Below are 13,822 nucleotides of genomic sequence, written 5' to 3' on the forward strand. Positions count from 1 at the left end.
TAGCCTTAAAAAATTCTAGTTACCTAAAAATTTACGAGTATTTTTATATTTAAAGCATTTTTTTAATAGACCTTTAGCCATTTATTTAGGCGAAAAATACCGTTGAAAACAAAGTCATCTGCTTGTGGTGGTATGCGCGGGACAGATCACGTGTTTAAAAGATTTTTTTGTATATATCTTTATCCTCGATGTGGAAAGGTCGAATGCGCGACTTAAACCATAGATATTACATTACAATATCTATGTGTTATGTAATATCTATGTTAAACATAGAGTAACATAAGTTACTCTGACCCAGTCATGAGTTGCCTTTAGCAGTTTGGGATATTATATAGAATTAAAATTGCCCGGTAATTATGCTGCTGATTAACTGCTAGCTCAGCAGGAGACTTGAGAGCAGTAGGGATTGAACCCACGACATCATAGTGGTGTAGCAAGTGTTCTTAAGTGTGCGTTGCGATAACAAAAAGTTGTGTGATAACAAAAAGTTTTTTTTAAACTTTTATTTAACTTCTGTACAAGTTAGCCTTAACATTCGGTAACTGCTATAGTTTGAACCGTTTTCCATTGATGTTATTATCATAATTTAAAGTGTTTTAATAACATAGTTTTATTTATTCCAAAACACGGGGAATGTTATTAAATGTAACAAACAAAAAAGTTTAAGGAATACAAAAAGACTGAAAGCTGATAGAATATAAGCGCTGGGAATAAAAAAAGATAAGAGATAAAATTAACGTTCCTGTTATTAAAAATAAGTAGGTTGGTATGCTGAAAGCAACAACAAGATTAAAAAAAATTGGTCCTTTAGAACTAAAACTAACATAAAAATATTTTGTAAAACATATTTGAAGTATGAGTTTTTAAACAACACACAACAAAAAAATATCATTTAAACCATCCAAAAAAGAATTGCATCACAGATTTTGAAATTAAGAAAAAAGTAAAATAAACTCATTTAATAACTAATTTGATCAAAGCAAAAAAATTTCACATTGTTCTAGTTTACACAATGACAAGTAGAAATAAAAATAGGAAATTGTACAATGATTACAGAAAAAAATGACGTCAGATGTTTATTAATACACTCATCATGATTTCGACACCTAATGATTTAAATAAATAAAGAAAGTAGCAATTTATTTCTGTGAGAGTTAGATAATCAACCTTATGGAATGTACCAAAACTTTAAACGTTATTAACTGGAAAATAATATTTTGATAATTATACCCTGTTATTAACAATAACAAATTGTAAAGCAACAAAGGGCAGAAAAAAGTTTTTTAAAATAGAAAAGAGTGTTTGTACCTCAACCCTAAGTTGCAAGATCACCATATAAGCGCAAAATTTTTTTATTTGTAGCAAGTTTTCATATCAAGGCCAATTTTTGTTTTGGTTTGCCCTCACTTTTTCTAAATCCTTCTTCATTCGATCGTACCATTTTTGCAGAGAGGTATTTTCGGCAACCAATTGTTGGTGCTCAAGCTTCAGCTGACTTCCTTCGATCTTATCATTCTCATCTTCTGCAAGATCACTCTTCAAATGCTTGCATCTCTGTTCAAGAATTGAAATCTCAGTCTGGAGAAAAAACACATTTTTTGCATTACAAAAACTTTACAATTCATCTACCAAAAATGATTTTTTCAAAAGGTTTTTGGAAATATTTTACAAAAACGATATAATTTTGTATAAACAACAAAACTTTACCTGAACTTTCAGATACTCTTCAGCGAGCATGCAATGTTTTTGATAGATCTCCATCGACTTTTTTGAGGAAGTGGAGGGAGGCAGTGGCTGAAGATGAAGCTCTAAAGTGATGTATGCTCGTGGAAGAGAGTCACATTGGGAATCTGATGTTAAATTGAAAATGAAACGTTATGTCTGTAAGACCAAACACTTGTCAAAAGAACAAAAAATAACTCTTTTCTTAAATTTTTGTAATAAAGTAACATTTTGTAAATTTACCTTCCCCAAAGGAAGTGTTTAAAGTTTTTGGGTCTGTATACATTCCTGATGAACTGGGTCCTGGTGATTGACTGTCCTGCGGGAAATATTTCTGAAATGCAACATTTGACACCATCGGACTGCTCATACTTTTTGATGGCATCCTGGAATTCATTGGTCTGTATACAACAGGTCATTTTTATAACTTATTACATTTATTAAAAGCACCATTTATCTTCATCTTTTTACATAAAAGTTGAATTACTTTTTAATTAGGATTTTATTGCTTATATATTATATTGATTTTATTGCATAGAAAATAATTCCAAATTTAATTAAACTTACACTCCAAAAGCGGGGCTACCGGTTCTTGACCCAATTGGAGTTCTAATTGGTTCGATTGGCTGTTTACCCATCTCAGCAATTAAATCTGATGAACTTCTTCGTTTGCTACCATATTTGCCTGCCTCCGATAACACTAAACAAAAATAAGATGTTTTTTTTATAAATTAAAATTATCTTTATTTGCAAAAGCTTCATTTTTTTAATATCTCTGTTTAATTTTCGTATATCCTTTAAATTTGTGTAGATACAAGAAAATATTTTAAAAATTACAAAGCTGATTTTGCAAACAAATGAGTTTAAAAATGTTATATTATTCTACGATATCAAACTACACTTTTGCTAAATCTCTACTAGCTAAAACTAAAAATAGATTTACATAATTTGGACGAAAAATTATTAAAATTACAAATGAAATTACCAATTATTATAGAATTAATACAAACTGATTTACAAGCAAAACCTTGCTTTTGAAAAAATTGTCAAAAAATTAATTTTTTTGAAAACGCTGACAAAAATTATATAAGAATTACCAAATTATAAACTAAATTACAGTAAACAAATGATTGAAAAAGGCAAACAAAATTGTCATTTCATTTCTGTTTTCCCATTTTAGTTCTACTCTAAAGCATTTGATACCTGTAGGACGAAATAAATCGTGGGGCACGTCAAGCTTATTTCCATATGACGATGCACGTCTATGGCCTTTTGTAAAGACCTTGCCTTTATTGTAATAAGTTTATCTTAAAATATATTCTTTATCACAAGAAAAAGCTTTTAATGAATAATTAGGTTATGAAAAATTATATATACTTGTTCTCTTAGCACAAAACAGTTGAGCTTACTTATTCTTATGCATATTTCACAACTGAGTATACAAAGCAAACAGAAATCAAGGTAAAGTCTAGTTCTAAAAGAAAACACACAAGTCATGAATTAATAACAAACAAATAACTTACAGGGTGAATCAGTGGCTGAGTTTTGAGGGTCTGGTGTATGTGACCTGGACCTTACACGACCTTCATCCTACAAAGAAATAAAATTTTAACTTTCTTAAATTTTAAAACTTTGTTTCCAAAAAAATTTCATTAAAAAATGTAAATATATTTATATCCAAGTATGTTACAGCTTATTTTAAAAATAGCATTATCTTTGATACCTGTATCCTGTTGCCCATAATAGGTCCAAGTGGTAAAGGAGATTCATTGTTCGGTCTTGATCTTGTTACAGCGCCTACATTGGAGTGAACAGTGGATTTGGGTTGAGTTTTACGAATGGTGTCACTGATTGTACTGATATGAGTTTCACGAAAACTAAAATAGAAAATTTTTAAGTAGAAGCATAATTAAAGTATAACAAAAGATTGTGTTGTTAAGTTTAAAAATGCAGTTGACAGCAAGCACAAAAACCAAAAAATTTTTAATCTGTAGATAATTTTTATTTAATAAATAGTGAACAAAAATACATTTCTACCTGTCGGCAATACTAGATTCATAACAAGAGCTAGTTTCTGAGCCACTACCACTATCTAGAGTGGGAAAGTTGAGGGGGATATTACCCCCCTCAAAAAACAACATTAAATCCCTCGTGGCTTCCACCACCTCGTTCATACTTGGTCGTTCATGTGGTTTCGCTGACCAACAACTAAAAAAAAATATTAAAAAAAATAAATAAAAAAAATTATATTTGATGTTTGTATTTAACAAATATAAACTATATTTTATCAAGCTTAAAGTATAAGTTTACATTTAATATTTCTGTACAAAGATAATATTAAATTTTATGTATACAAACCTGGTCATAAGTTGTTCAATAGGTTTGGGACATCCAGCAATAAGACTGGGCCTTTTTCCAGTATGTACTGCCCACATTATTCTGAATGCTGGACCTCCTAAATCATCAAATGGTTTTCTTCTGGTCAATACCTTTAAAAATAAAAAAAACACCAATAAAATTAAACAATTAATAAAAGTAGTCCAGTCATATACCATATCAATATAATACAATATTGCTGACAAATATTTATAAGCTTATGCTATAACATGAATATAAAGATTTAAATATGAGAAATACATTTTCGTACCTCCCATAGAATAATCCCCCAGCTAAAAACATCACATTTTTCACTGTATTGGCATCCTTCAAATACTTCTGGTGCCATCCAAGCTGCCGAACCCTGTTTAATTAAACAAATTATTACAAAGCTATATTTATTTAAAGTTCTTAAAAATCTTAAAAGTTTTAAAATTAGATTAAGAAAGGGTACAACAGTAATACCAATGTTGATCATGTGAAAATTTTCACATTAATGTTGTATAATCCTTTAAAAATGTATTGCAAAAATCACTAAAAGGAATTATCAAATAAATTTTAGATAGTCAACAACTTGAACAATCCATTACCAAGTGAATTAATTGCTATGTCCTCTATGGTATTAATTTACTAATTACATAATTAACTAGTTACTTTGTTGTTGGTCATATGTGTATGTTGATCACAGGCTGTTCCAAAATCACAAATCTTTAAAACTGTTCCGTGATTAGTTAGCAATAAACTAAAAAAAATATAAAATTTAATTTCAAAAATACAACAAAATGAAATCCATTTTTGGCAAATGTAAACACAGTGTCAGTTTTACACAGGTATTAAAAAAAAGAGAATTAAAATAAATAAGGCCACAAAAATATTTATTTAACATTTGCTACATACTTGGGTGGTTTAAGATCTCTGTGAATGAGAGCTTTAGGTTTCATGTTATGCAAGTAAGCAACACCTACAGCACATTGCATACACCAACTCATAGCATGACCTGATGAGTAGTGAGGTTGAGGTCCTGTGCCATGTAGTACTGCAATATTAAAGTAAATATTTTAGTAATAGTTAATAAAAATATACCAACAATTTTACTTGAATATATTTTAGAAAAAAAAACTTGTTTTTTTTATTTTAAATTTTCTTACAATTATACAGTGATCCACATTCAGCCAATTCCATGACCAACGAAACAGGATTCCTACAAGCACCGTACAAACAAATAATATTATCGTGTGAGACTCTTGACAGTTGTCGCAACTCTGTCATAAATGCTATTCTCTCCGACTCGGCTTCAATCATTTTGACGGCAACGCGAATATTTCTCCATATTGCCATATATACAACTCCAAACGATCCTTTTCCAACAATCTAAAAAACGTTTTTTTACTCGTTAAACAGCTAGTCAGTAAATGTAAAATTAAAAAAACACATTTTAATTTAATTGGTAAAAACTTTTATTTAAAATTGGTGATAAAATAACAATTTGCTATTATGTATCCTAAAAGAATTGTTTCTTAGCTTGAACTTGATTTAAGGTAAAAATTAAAAATTACTCACTTCTCCAAGGTTGAGTTCAACTTGGTCGATCTCCTCAATAAATCCCGGAGGAGACTCCATGGCGTTTGTTGCCATGGTAACAAGCACCAAGTTATCCCATCCACACACACAACTATGTTTAAATTAAAACCTAACTGAAGACCCTACAAAGAGAAATTTGAATATGCAAAAAAGTTTTTGGTGAAGATGTAATCAGGATTAAAATGATTCATATTTTTGACTAGGTACTTTTGTTAAACAAAAACTATATTTAAAACCATACAACGAATTAAAAAAAACCTAATTCATATTATCTAAATTAATTTAAATTTTAACAGTAAAATAATGGGTGTATCAATGAATTCTCAAGAAAAAATAGAAAAAAATTGATAGACGATTGACAGTTTAAACTATTATGATATTTATTACAATATTATTAAACCTTTTATAGAATTTTACTAACTTCGTCAAATTTTTAAAAATACATTTTAGCCATAAATAAATAACAACCAGAAAATGGTAAATTTACCATTTACACAGCAAATTCATTTTTTATATGTATATTTATTTAAAAGTATGTTGATTTTCATAAATTGTAAGCTATTGCAAGTTCTTTTTTAAACATTGCTAAACCTATGACAGTTGTTTAGTTATCCAACCTCTTTGCTAATCCCCTAGTACTTGCTGCTTTTCTGTATCTCTTTTAAGATTATATTCATACTAAGGGTTAATCATAACTATGTGACATCCAAAATGGCATTCCTGAATTAGATGGTGCATTAGTTTTAGAGTTTTTTTGAGTTTCGCTATTTTCAGTCGCCTTTTCTGTTGGGGTATCTTCCTTAAAACTGCGTTTTGATTTTTTGTTTGAAACTTCATTGTTTGTTTTACTCGAAATTTGTTTATATCCAAGTAATTCGGAGTCATCCGGAACTTTTTCTTTAAACCGCCGTCGCTTTGTCGGAATAGGATCAACTTTAGACATATTGTTCGGTTGTACAGTATTGTTATCAACCCCATATGAACCAGAGTTAGGAGAATTTTTATAATCCGATGATGGAGGTTGGGTAGAAGAAAAATTGTTTATAGGGGGTGCCATGTTGTATGGATTACTCAATGGTGGCTGTGGCATATTAAACGGTGCCTGCATGGTATTATTATTTCCCATATATGGATTTGGAGGCATACCTGGATTGTTATAGTTATTTGTTAGAGGTACCATAGGCGGGACTTGAACCGGAGCTCCTGGAAATGGAGCAAAGGTATTACCCATGGCAGCTGGTGCAGGAAAATTAGGATTTGGTCCAAATCCTGCAGGAGTTTTTCTTGCATTGTAGGTTGCATATTCACTTCGTACCGTGTCAATTAAATTTTGAACAAGTTTTTTAGCAGCATCAACCCCAACCTGGTTTACATGACTTATAAACACGTACATTGACTCAAATGCTTCCCGCCCACATGTAGGCTCAAGAAAACCAGAACCTCGTCCTCTTAAGATGACTTTAGCTCCAGTGGAGTTCGCAACAAAGTTAAAATTCATGTAATTTGCTCCGATTAATTTTGTTTTGAGATCAAATTCGGGTGGAATAAAATCCAAACCCACAAAAACTTTTTCTTGAATGTAGTTACCAGTTGGTAGGGTGGGTTGGTTAAGCATAAAATTGTTTGGTATTATTGGTGCCACTGTAGGCACCAATGGGGCATTGAGTTTTACTTTGGGTAAGTTGTACTGCGCTATCATTTCTTTAAGTTTAGTTATTGCATGATCAACTTTTTCTTTAAATGGTGACTGGATATACAAATGAAGTTGTTTTTCAATGATTGGTAAATTTTTCTTCTCTGATGCTAATAAAAATTGCCCCTTTGTAGAAATTGCTGCCCCGGTTTGCTTGTTTATTGATTCTTGAATGTTAACTTGTGTGAAAAAAGTTCTTGCAGGCGTTGGTAAATCGTTAATGTCAACTTTTGCCACAAAACTGTCAAAAACCTTTTTTGTTTGAGAAATTTGCACCAAAGCGCTTAAATTTGTATTCGTTAAATTAGCTTTTGGTTGCAATAAAGTCTCATCTGATAATTTTCCCTTGGCACGAAGACTTGCGTTAATTTTTGCAGCAGCAGCTGCAGCAATAGCTGCCGCATTCATTTTAGTTGGAGGTGGAATTGAATCTGGAGGGTGATCAGAAAACTTTGATTTACGCACAGGGGGGTCAACAGGGGATGCCCCGTTGGAGCCACCTGGTGGTTCGTCTGAGAACTTTGATTTTTTTTTCGGTGCTGAGTTAATATTGTTTGGTAAAGGTGGGGCTTTTGGGGCACGAAACCCATTATTCTTGCCACTTTGACCTGACATTTTTTTAATATTTAATATTTACAAAATCTAATAGTTTCAATCACATTTAAGTTTTTAAACTAATTTTTAAGATAAGTGCATCTTCAATTACATGTAGCTATGATTAAATAAAAATTTACATTAATTAAAAAATTTTATCACGTGTTTATTTTATTATTACAAAAAACATCAGAAATGACAAAAACACGCAAATTAGTCTGATTACACTAATACAGCACCAATACTAAACATATTTCTGACAAAAAGATCTTAACATTTTATTAATCATTAGCTAGATATTAATTACTTAAATCAAAGTTAATTAGTTTGTGTATATATCACAAGTTCATAAAGATTTAAAGAAACAAAAAGTAATAAATATTTCAGGAAAAAACCCAGAACTGCAGTGTTGACATAAAAAATTAAATCGACACAACATGTGACATGAAAAGTTTGTCGAAAAAAAAAAATGTTTCTAAAAAAAACAAAATAGAAACAAAAAAAATTTTAATATTGATAAATTTACCAATTTGTCAAATAGTTTGTAAACCACAGGTTTTTTTTTTTTTTTTTTATATGTTTTTATATGTTGTAAACCATAGGGATACACATTAATAAAATTTATGCCCTAAAACATACAAAAAATTTCCAAATAGCAATTTTATTATTCAGCAAACAGGTAGTAGTAAAAAAAGGTAATAATAAAAAGTATTTTGGTTTTCCAATATGCATTTATAAACAAATAAATATATAGTACAATTGTGTGAATAATAACTTTGCCGGAGTATAAACAAATTTGGTCTAAACTGAAGGCATTTAATACCAATGACTTTTTTTTTAACTGTAGACGACTGTTACTTTTTGATAAAAAACACATTTTAAAAAAGTAGTTTAATTATTATTATTAGATTTTTAAATTGAGATTACAAACAAGTTTTGCTGGAGTTTTTTAATGTTATAAATATCGCAATACAAGTGCCAAAAAAGAAGGCCAACTAAATTGAGTCGAAATTAAAACTCATTTTAGGTAACACGATATCTAATTTAATTTTAAACTTGTATTTAAATACCACATTAACAACGTTTTAATTTAAGAAAAATAGACCGCAGGCATAAATTATTCCATATTGAAAAAAAATAATAAACTTTTCACGTACCTAGCTTAACCGTCTCCTGCCTTAAGGCTGTTTTATTGTGATGGAATGCATATATACAAAACAAGATAAAAAAACTCGGCTTTAAATAGATGATTTTTTAGTTGGAAAATGGCTTTAAAAAGTCAATCATTTTTTGGTCTTATATTAAAAATAAGTAAAAATCGTAGCAAGTTACAAAAGTAAGTTGTTTTTTCAAAAAAATGTGATTAGTATAAATTAAATAAGAAAGTTTAAAGCTTTTAGTTATGACACTGCCTTAACAGGTTTGTAGCTTTTCTGTTATTATTACAAAGATTTTTTGTCGAATACAGATCTTAAATACATGTTAACCAACCGTACATTTTTTTATGTTTTTTTAATTATAAGCTGTTGCTGCTTTAAAAGCGTTTTTGTAGGTTGCAGTTTTACTTTAAACAATGAAACTTTGTAGTTTATTCTTTTTGGTGATCTATGCTTCAGCAATAATTCCAAATACATTCGGTAATTATTTGCATAGTTTATATCTGTAACAAATTTTGTATTAACACATGTGTAAAAAAGGCTAACTGTAAAAAATTGTGCTGTTGCGTTGTAGGTTGTCACTGGGCAAGAAGAAGACGTAACAAAAGGCAGTCAGATGAGGACGTATCGGCTGTTTGGAGACTTTATTTTGCAGAGTGCATGTCGTCAATGGTAAGAAATTGAATTTTTTTCTTTGGTATGTTTAATATTGAAATCAGTATTTTATTGTAAGGTAAAGCTCGGGTTAATTTTGAGTTAATTTTTTTAGCTTTTTGACCCCAGTCTTGATTGGACCACAAACATAGACTACACCGTATTTGATTCTATTTGGTATATTGATGTCGATACAATCGGTTGCACGTACGATCTATTATCTAAATATAATTTGTTAATTAAGCATATACATGACCGTAATATTTAAAAAAAAAATTGATGATTACTGTTTAAAATTTATTTTTATTCTTGTGAAGAAATATAGTATGTAATTTGTAATATTCAAAACTTAACTTTTATTTATTTAAAAATAGATCTTTGACTGGCAGCCATACAGCCGAATGTTGGAAGGATTTATTAGCTTTATACATAGATGAAATATCCCCAATACTAACTATAGCCCGAACTTGTATCGATCGATTCGTTGCCGACTCTTCGCAAGACCCACCAATATGTAAACAAATTTTTGTTGGAAATAACATTTTTTGATAACTTAAAAAAAATAATTTCAAATTTTCTTTTACTTTTGTCCGGTTTAGACACTTTTTATATTCTCTCTCTTAATCAAACGTTTATTGACAACATTAACTTTTGAGCTGTAATTGTCAAATAATACTTAAATTATAAACAGTGCAATTTCAATCATCTCGAAAGAAAAGAGGGGCCTTTTTTGAACCAGACAGCACCCCAGCAACTTTGAATCGGACCCGACTAGCTTTTACCAACTGTTTGACAGACAACATTGTTCTCCCTGAAGGCAGAACGCCACTCAGATACGACTTACTGTCAAATTTTATTGAACAGCACACAATTACAAAGTAGGCACCACATATATTCTTTGCAAAATCAAAAAAAAAATTACACTTTTGAAAAATTATAATTTTTTGTTTTACAATTACTGTTAAAGTATTAATGCACCTTATTAACGTTCTATGTTATGTTATTGAATTTAGGTATAGCTTGTGCGGACAGGCTGTAAATACTCAACAACCGTTCAATCCAAGTTGGACATATCGGTTTCAAATTTTAACCAGAACCGATTCACCGATTCGAAAAGCGGTGGCCAAATGTAACAACAACATCTTTCCAGCTCGTAAGTGTTTGGTTTTTAAAAGATATGCTGAAATTTGACATGTCTATGATTGTTGTTTAATTATACCTGTAGGCTATAGGAACTGAATCCTAGACGACAAACCTGTGGTTATCTTTTTCGCATACAAGCCTAAACATAAGATTTTGCACATAACTAAAATACATTTTAATTAAAGACAACAAACAGGTATTTTTTTAGTAAAGTTAACTTAATAATTATTATACAGCCAACTTTTGGGGTCCATGGAGTCCGTTTTCTCCGTGTTCGGGACAATGTGGTTCGGGTGTTCAAGTTCGAACACGTTCATGTCGATCTGGGATCGACGAAAATGTTGAATTATCGGCTACTGAGTGTCCAGGTGGAAATGGAATAGATCGACAAAGCTGTCAGCTTCCCTGTCGTAAGAGAGCTTTGGTTTTATATTTACTTAAGTTGCGACTGAGTGTTGTAAATAATTTTTAATTTAAAATGCGGTATTTCCCAATAGCCACTCAAATTTAATAAAAAAAATAGGATGAAGTGTAATAATGATATATAATTGTTTGATGGCGCTAAGGAGTCTTAACATTTTTTTTTATTATTTCGAACAAAAACATTTAATTGTCGCGTTTTTCACCATATTAATACATTGTAAATCTTTGTATTTTTTTAACGTCCCTACTGCATACTTAAATAAAAAGTAAAACATTTAATCTAATTTTAGCTGACTTTTGGGGCGATTGGGGTTCTTATGGTGCATGTTCCGTAACCTGCGACACTGGAATTCAAAGGCGATCCAGAGTTTGTAATTCTGGGGGATTCAATTTGGGAGGATTGCCACGACCACAATGTCCTGGAAGTTCGTCGTCGTCAAGGGCGTGTGTAATAAGAGAATGTCGTAAGTTTTAATTTGTTGATAAACAAATTTTGTTAAAAAGCACTGAAACTGCTAAAAAGGATTTTTAAGCAACGGTTTAACAATGTGTGTAATATATGTTTTAAATCATAAATTGTGAAATAAATTTAAATTTTTTCCTTCGTTATATTTACATTGCATACTATTTAGGTTAAAGTATTGTAATTTTTTTTTTAAGTTCTGGGTCAATGTTGTATGCAAATATCTGTATAGTTCTGTTTCGGAATTTCCGATTTAACCCATACATAAATACTCAAGTTTCATCTCTGTTTATAAAGATAGTTGTGGTAAAAACTTAATCGATTTGTTGTATGGAATTTCCCGTCTGGTTTAATCCTGTTTAATCTTTGTTTACTAAAAACAAACAAACTGGTTGTAGTGCCAAAGGGCTTAATTAAAAATACACGGTAAAGGAGTGAAAATTGGTCAATACATTTTTATTGTAACTTTTATTTTTTTTTTACTTAATTGAATAGCAAACGTGTGGACTGAATGGGGAAATTGGGGAGCCTGTTCATGCGACAGTGAAGTTCAACTTGAAAGAAGATATAGGGAATGTAGATCCCCATCTGGTCAAAACTTGCCAGCGTCAAGTTGTGATGGCTCAGCCTCTGAAAACAGACAGTGCATCATGCAGTGCGGTACATTAAATTGATGCTAAATTACTTAGTTTGTTTGAAAAACGTTTTAAGTGTTTGGTGCATTTTTTGATCTGTGTTGTTTTTAGTCCATGTTTGTATTTTCTTTATTATTGAATAAGGTTAAAACATACTTTACTGCAGCTCCACCGAAACCGTGGGTAAGCTGGGGCCCCTGGCAACAATGGTCTGACTGCACGGCTTCTTGTGGAGGGGGCAGGCGCAATAGGATGAGATATTGTTTTTACATGGGGCAAACTGATTCACCCATTAGCAGAGATTTGTGCGAATGCGCGCTTGAATCAAATGCAGAAGAAAGCGAGTCCTGCAATAGATTTTCCTGTAAGTAGATCGCGGTTCAAAGTTGTTTGATCAACATGCAAATCATTTAAATTTCAAAAGTATTTAAAATCTAGTTTAGAGTCATATTTTTTTTAATATTTTTAAGGCCAATCGTACCAATGGACTCAATGGATTGAATTCGACTGTTCAGTATCGTGTGGACGAGGGTCAAGAACAAGAAGAAGGACTTGCAGAGATAATAATAATGAGGTAAATAACAAAGTAATAGAAATCGATTACTTCAATATCTAGTAAGACCAATGCAACAATTTTTCTTTAAATATTGTGTATATGTTCCTTTTATTAAATCATTTTTTTTTTAATTTTTGGTAATATAAAGCTAAGGTAGTTAAGCTCTATTTTTAAGGTTTCTGCGTTTAATTGCGGGGAAGGAGAAGGTGTGTCGATTGTTGCATGTCGATTAGAAGAGTGTGAAAGCGAGGTTAATTGGAGTATTTGGGCAAGATGGTCGAGTTGTAGATGTCAGAACGGGAATGGAGTTAGAACAAGAGTGAGGTTTGTAACACACTTCAGTAAAAGCTTTTGTTAATCTTAATAATTTTTTAATGTTTAATTTTTTAAGTGCTGTAAATAAATTAAATCTATTAAAAAGGCAAGCTTTAGCAAACGGCCTGGTAATTTAAAAGTAGAATGGTATACTTTAAACGATATCTAGCTATTAAAGTATCACATTTGTGTAATCTACACGACAAAACTATGCATTTTTTAGATGTAATTTGTCGAATTGTAGCCAGCAACGTGACAGAGAAACAGGAAGATGTTTCGTGCCTAATTGTCTTCGTTCGATCCAACCTCAAAGTCTTACGTTGGGACAATAACGCAACCGAAAAGTATTTTTTAATGTGTGCAGATAATAAAATATAAAAATTGCAAATAACTTTGCGTGATGAACTGTTTTTTAACTAAATCTTTAAACTAATTTTATTGTTTGTTGCGATTAGTAAGATTACTGCAATAGCGTAATTAGAAATCGTAAAAAGAACGCTCAAAATGTAT

The 13,822-nt window shown here is 30.8% G+C and overlaps 3 protein-coding genes across 4 annotated transcripts; 1 reads left to right on the forward strand and 2 right to left on the reverse strand.

The window, feature by feature from the left end:
- Positions 1-592: 592 nt before the first annotated feature.
- LOC145742351 (mitogen-activated protein kinase kinase kinase 7-like) lies at positions 593-5,797 on the reverse strand. Of its 2 annotated transcripts, XM_082560166.1 has the most exons (14): positions 5,659-5,797; positions 5,247-5,469; positions 4,996-5,134; positions 4,753-4,840; positions 4,370-4,462; positions 4,081-4,211; positions 3,760-3,930; positions 3,446-3,599; positions 3,246-3,312; positions 2,926-3,009; positions 2,290-2,422; positions 1,966-2,123; positions 1,708-1,850; positions 593-1,578 (listed from the first exon to the last, which is right to left on the reverse strand). In XM_082560166.1, exons 1-14 carry the CDS (start codon positions 5,731-5,733, stop codon positions 1,375-1,377), a joined length of 1,863 nt encoding a protein of 620 aa, XP_082416292.1. In that variant the 5' UTR covers positions 5,734-5,797; the 3' UTR covers positions 593-1,374. The 2 variants fall into 2 exon arrangements, with proteins under 2 accessions (XP_082416292.1, XP_082416358.1); XM_082560232.1 differs by lacking the exon at positions 2,926-3,009.
- A 193-nt stretch (positions 5,798-5,990) lies between these two features.
- On the reverse strand, positions 5,991-8,249 carry LOC145755942 (KH homology domain-containing protein 4-like). Its single transcript, XM_082572166.1, has one exon. It carries the CDS (start codon positions 7,985-7,987, stop codon positions 6,365-6,367), a length of 1,623 nt encoding a protein of 540 aa, XP_082428292.1. The 5' UTR covers positions 7,988-8,249; the 3' UTR covers positions 5,991-6,364.
- Positions 8,250-9,539: 1,290 nt separating this feature from the next.
- On the forward strand, positions 9,540-13,673 carry LOC145741151 (semaphorin-5A-like). The gene is made up of 13 exons (XM_082558681.1): positions 9,540-9,603; positions 9,698-9,795; positions 9,893-9,984; positions 10,152-10,291; positions 10,469-10,655; positions 10,791-10,930; positions 11,157-11,330; positions 11,634-11,807; positions 12,302-12,466; positions 12,608-12,805; positions 12,912-13,015; positions 13,173-13,321; positions 13,536-13,673. Exons 1-13 carry the CDS (start codon positions 9,540-9,542, stop codon positions 13,642-13,644), a joined length of 1,794 nt encoding a protein of 597 aa, XP_082414807.1. The 3' UTR covers positions 13,645-13,673.
- The last annotated feature ends 149 nt before the right edge of the window (positions 13,674-13,822 follow it).

Source organism: Corella eumyota, chromosome 1, assembly GCF_963082875.1.
Source record: "Corella eumyota chromosome 1, kaCorEumy4.1, whole genome shotgun sequence".
Lineage (NCBI taxonomy): Eukaryota > Metazoa > Chordata > Ascidiacea > Phlebobranchia > Corellidae > Corella > Corella eumyota.

Coding starts and splice junctions, on each gene's coding strand:
- LOC145741151 (XM_082558681.1), top strand. CDS start 9,540: ATGAAACTTTGTAGTTTATTCTTTTTGGTGATCTATGCTTCAGCAATA. Junction 10,656..10,790: donor GAACAGCACACAATTACAAA/GTAGGCACCACA, acceptor TATTGAATTTAG/GTATAGCTTGTGCGGACAGG. Junction 13,322..13,535: donor GGAGTTAGAACAAGAGTGAG/GTTTGTAACACA, acceptor TGCATTTTTTAG/ATGTAATTTGTCGAATTGTA.
- LOC145742351 (XM_082560166.1), bottom strand. CDS start 5,733: ATGGCAACAAACGCCATGGAGTCTCCTCCGGGATTTATTGAGGAGATC. Junction 4,841..4,995: donor AGAGATCTTAAACCACCCAA/GTATGTAGCAAA, acceptor TATTTTTTTTAG/TTTATTGCTAACTAATCACG. Junction 3,010..3,245: donor CTCAGCCACTGATTCACCCT/GTAAGTTATTTG, acceptor ATTACAATAAAG/GCAAGGTCTTTACAAAAGGC.
- LOC145755942 (XM_082572166.1), bottom strand. CDS start 7,987: ATGTCAGGTCAAAGTGGCAAGAATAATGGGTTTCGTGCCCCAAAAGCC.